The sequence below is a fragment of the Triticum dicoccoides genome, chromosome 3A, assembly GCF_002162155.2.
Source record: "Triticum dicoccoides isolate Atlit2015 ecotype Zavitan chromosome 3A, WEW_v2.0, whole genome shotgun sequence".
In the NCBI taxonomy this organism is placed as follows: domain Eukaryota; kingdom Viridiplantae; phylum Streptophyta; class Magnoliopsida; order Poales; family Poaceae; genus Triticum; species Triticum dicoccoides.
In genome coordinates, this window is record NC_041384.1 from 566,365,773 (window position 1) to 566,370,591 (window position 4,819).

Sequence of the window (4,819 nt, forward strand, 5' to 3'; positions counted from 1 at the left end):
GAATATGAACTTTTGTAATATTTGTTTCATTTTTTTATCTTTCAAATGCTTCATTATTTTCAAAGTTTCATTCGTTCATTAATTTCATTCAGCAGGCCCAACATCTTTCCCCTCCAGTGACCTCGCCTCCACCTGCTGCTTGTCAAGTTGAGTGGAGTGCCTCGATCTCACTTGCACTTCAGCTCTCTCTGTCGCCTTGATCGATTGCTGCATGCATTGCTCTTCCGTTCTGAACTGCTCCACCACCAGTGATGCAACGCTTGTCTAAACTTGAATATCTGTTCTACAGTTATTGTTGTTAATTTGTTATCCTGTCTTGGCGTGTTACTTTTGATTGGTGATGCTTGTAAAAGTTACCCCTTGTGAACTGAGATGTACTAGCATTCAATAATTTCATTTATTATCTCGGTCCCAAGAAGTTTGTCTTAGATTTATCTAGATACAGTTCAACGAAAGCACAACGGGGCGCCAACGGTTTGGGTTGGTTCGGACTGGAACTGAAACTGAAGCAAGACGAGGCACATTGTGTTGCTCAGAGACGTGTGACCTTTTCTTGAAAGAATCTTGTTTTGAATACAATAGAGTACTTTTTTAAATATGAACAAGAATAAAGCAATTGACACAAAGGGACAATCTCTGGTGAGAGGAGAAGGCAAGGTAGGATCATTTGGGACAGTATACAGTGGCCAAGCCCTGGTGCACGGTCAGCTGAACAGAAGGGCCATAGGCCATCAAATCTTGATCCTGGTTCATGCCGTACGTTCCTTCTCCTCTGGCAACCACCTCGCCGTCCACGTCTACGATGCCGCCCCTTTTTGGATCCTCCATGAGCTGCCCCGGCGATAACCGGAAGGATTTCACCTGCAAAGTCGAACCTACTGATGAACCACTCTATGGAAGAAGGTTGGCACGGTGTTCTGAATCGCTGCAAGTTGATGATCAGGTTGACAGGGAAAAAATGGCCAACCTTGAAATATGTAACATGTGGCGATTTCACGTAGCTCCCATCGCTCATCTTCAGCAGCAGAGCCAAAAGATCGGCCTTCGGACAGTCTTTCAGTATGACCGCGTCCATGTAGCCATCTGAGAACTGCATCAAATCCACACCATGCATCTCACGCAAATTACACCAGCACTCAACTGGCAGGTTTTGCAGAAGCAAATGGAGCTTGATCAGATTAGCACTGTGAAACAAAGACAAAAATATTACCTTGGCTTCAGGAGCTGCCATGGCGTTTTCAGCAGCCCATGGCACGTTGTAGACGCACACACCCACAAATGGGCCATCGATGGATCTCCAGTCTGAACATTGAAACTCGGCCGTAGGGCCTTGATAAGAGCACACCCGAGATTCCCCGTTTCGCTCCACGATGGGAGTCTCGGCTTGCTTGACAGGATCTCCGTATGCCTCGTAGCCCGGGGCAGGCACAAAGTGGACGCTTCCGCGGTATCGGCGCAAGTTCATTATGCGAACCAGAGCCTGGGATCAATCAAGAAGAATTCGTTACGACATGAGGCATTAGTTTCCAAAGATTTCAAGTTATCACAAAAGAACCAACATTACGCACATAAAAGTCGAACCGTGCGCTCCCCATCCACCTGTATTTCTCAGACTCGATGTCAACATCGGCCACCAAACCTGAAAATTTTCTGAAAGAGTCAGATCCGGCATCCACAGAAGCTCCATTGGAATTTAACAGACATTGTTGATTTCATGGTTGCGTTTGCGTACCCCAAGTAGTTGACAGCACGCTGAAAACGGTTTTTTCCCCTTGCACTATGGTGCAGACATCCAAGGCCTGCTTGTGACCTGTGCAACGAGAGAGTTGTTGCTTCCATCAGATTCCTCTATTTGAAACTGCCGTGGGAACTTATATTATGTGCCTGAAAGCATACTATGACCTGTGATAATGGCAAATACGGCGTCTGAAACTGAGCACGTCTCGCTGGCAGCATGGAGAAGTGATTTGGCCATGCCGTTTCCTGTGCCTGCATAAATAACAAACCAACACACATGTTTGAGCACTTTCAGAATTTTTGGTGCTACTAGTGTCTGACCAAAGATCGATTATTATTCAGCTAAAAAAAGATCAGTTGTTCTTTACCAGCTGGAACTATGCCAATTGGCATCTTTATTGCTTCCTCCCAGTCTGATCTTTGCAGAATCCCATTCACAAGCTACATGCCAGAAATGTCAGCATGGGAAGAAAAAAAGAAGTAGGAACCTTACAGTATGTACGACATTTTCTATGGCTTTTTTAGTAGATTTTTTTTCTTTTCTTTTTTTCTGCGAATGAGTAGATTTTTTTACTTTTTTTTTGAACTGCGAATGAGTAGATTTGAAGGCACTATAAACTGCTCAAGCTAAACTTGCATCAGATGCTGTTAATATCTCTCAGTGTTTTTTTTTGTTTATCGCCAGCCTTCCAGACAAGATGATCAAGTGAGATCCGTCCACTAACATTATGTGAAGTCAACTCGCAGCTGCATATCGAATGCCAACTACAACTACTGGAGTCAACGCTGTGGATTCGACCCCTGCCATGCCGTGCCATGCCAACCATGCAAACCTAAACATGGTACAGAATATTTGCGTGTTACCAACCTCCACGAGGACGCCATCGCCGCTGACGCAGACGATCCCGTCGTATCTTGCAAGGTCGAGAGAGGACGCCACCTCCCGGGCATGCCCCCGGTACCGGGTCTCTGAAACAAATTAACGAAACCACGGACCAGGCGGATCAAAATAACTGTAAGGGCCAAGAATGTCGGAGAAGAAGATCGCGCTTCAAAAAACCATGGAAAACCAACCTTACCTTGCATTGTGACTTCGACGCCGGCGGCTTCGAACAGGGGTTTGATTTCTGCCTCGTAGATCTTGCTCGCCCGTCTTTTGCCTCCGTAGGGGTTGATGAGGACGAACAATCTCTTGGGCCGCCCTGTTATCGCATGTTCATCACGAAATATGAATCGTTTACGCTAATGGAGCATCGCATTATAAACTACTAGAAACAGCTGATATAATCCCGTAAAAAATTGCTAGTTGATGAAACAGAGGAGCAGCTCGTCACATCTAGATTGGAGAAGCACTGTGCATCATCAGAGGAATCGAAAAATCCGAGACAGTTTGGGCTGGTCGCGTGGTGACCGGCACGACGGACGGAGGCACCAAAGGCACGTACCTATCGAGTCCAAGCAGCCCCGTAGCGTCTCGCCCCAGGCCGCGGCCGCGCCCTCGCCGTCGGCCATCTCGAAGACGTACTCCCTCCTGCGCCTCTTCCCTCTCGCCTTGGCGCGCGACGGCGGTCTCGCGGCATCCTCCGCCACGAAGGCCCTGACGACGACCTCCTTGCCGCTCGCCTCGGCTCCGAGCACGTCGGCCTCCAGCGAGAGGCTCCTCTCCGCCGTGGCCCTAGCGCAGCGCCACCGGAGCTCGGGGCAGCCGCCTGTGGTGGAGAGTGTCGCTTCGGCCGTCGTGCCGTTCACGCGGACCTTGGTCGCGGCGCCGGCGCCGCCGGTGGCTTGCCGGTCTTCCATGGCGGGGGGAGAGAGCTAGAAGAGCGTGAGATGCGAGATGGATTTTTTGGCGCCGAGTTGGGCCCGCGCGGCAGGGCAGAGGAGTCGGAGATATGGAGATGCGGATCGATCTACGTACGCGTGGGTTTCCGACTTGCGTGCTGCTCGCGGGCTCCACCGCTCCAGTGATCGGCTTGTTGCCGTGGGTTTGAGTATTTTGGACGAGAAGAAAATGTACGTTATCTTTTAGAGTATTTTTTTTTACTTTGGAAAAGAAAACGTACGTTGTCAATAGAGCGTTTTAAAACTTTTTTTTAAGAAAGCCTCCGATTTTTCATCATGCCATGATAGTACTGAAGGAAATATGCTCCAGAGGAAATAAGAAAGTTGTTCTTTTATATTTTCTTATTTATGATAAATGTTTATTATTCATGTTAGAATTGTATTGATCGGAAACCTAAATATATATGTGAATACATAGACAAACACTGTGTCTCTAGTGAGCCTCTACTTGACTAGCTTGTTGATCAAAGATGGTTAAGGTTTTCTAATCATAGACATGAGTTGTCATTTGATAACAGGATCACATCATTTTATTGCTATTGTTTTTTTCATGTCAAATACATATTCTTTCGATTATGAGATTATGCAACTCCCGGATACCGGAGGAATGCCCTATGTGCTATCAAACGTCACAACGTAATTGGGTGATTATAAAGATGCTCTACAGGTATCTCCGAAGGTGTTTGTTGAGTTGGCATAGATCGAGATTAGGATTTGTCCGAGTATCGGAGAGGTATCTATGAGCCCTCTCGGTAATACGCATCATAAGAAGCCTTGCAAGCAAAGTGACTAATGAGTTAGTTACATGATGATGTATTACAGAACGAGTAAAAAGGCTTGCCGGTAACGAGATTGAACTAGGTATGAAGATACCGACAATCAAATCTCGGGCAAGTAACATACCGACAGACAAAGGGAATAACGTATGTTGTCATAACGGTTCGGCCAATAAAGATCTTCGTAGAATATGTAGGAGCCAATATGGGCATCCAGGTTCCGCTATTGGTTACTGACCTGAGAGGTGTCTTGGTCATGTCTACATAGTTCTTGAACCCGTAGGGTCCGCGCGCTTAACATTCGATGACGATATTGTATTATATGAGTTATGTGATTTGATGATCGAATATTGTTCGGAGTCCCGGATGAGATCACGAACACGACGAGGAGTCTCGAAATGATCAAGAGGTAAAGATTGAGATATAGGTGATACGTGTCCAACGTATCTATAAATTTTTATTGT

The 4,819-nt window shown here is 46.6% G+C and overlaps 1 protein-coding gene across 1 annotated transcript; it reads right to left on the reverse strand.

Annotated features, from left to right (window-relative positions):
• Positions 1-535: 535 nt before the first annotated feature.
• LOC119269213 (sphingosine kinase 2-like) lies at positions 536-3,598 on the reverse strand. Its single transcript, XM_037551006.1, has 10 exons — positions 3,183-3,598; positions 2,817-2,939; positions 2,606-2,706; positions 2,106-2,178; positions 1,903-1,989; positions 1,733-1,810; positions 1,569-1,639; positions 1,211-1,480; positions 968-1,090; positions 536-861 (listed from the first exon to the last, which is right to left on the reverse strand). Exons 1-10 carry the CDS (start codon positions 3,535-3,537, stop codon positions 664-666), a joined length of 1,479 nt encoding a protein of 492 aa, XP_037406903.1. The 5' UTR covers positions 3,538-3,598; the 3' UTR covers positions 536-663.
• Between the last annotated feature and the right edge of the window lie 1,221 nt (positions 3,599-4,819).

Coding starts and splice junctions, on each gene's coding strand:
- LOC119269213 (XM_037551006.1), bottom strand. CDS start 3,537: ATGGAAGACCGGCAAGCCACCGGCGGCGCCGGCGCCGCGACCAAGGTC. Junction 1,091..1,210: donor TGGCAGCTCCTGAAGCCAAG/GTAATATTTTTG, acceptor GATTTGATGCAG/TTCTCAGATGGCTACATGGA. Junction 862..967: donor CACATGTTACATATTTCAAG/GTTGGCCATTTT, acceptor TCGACTTTGCAG/GTGAAATCCTTCCGGTTATC.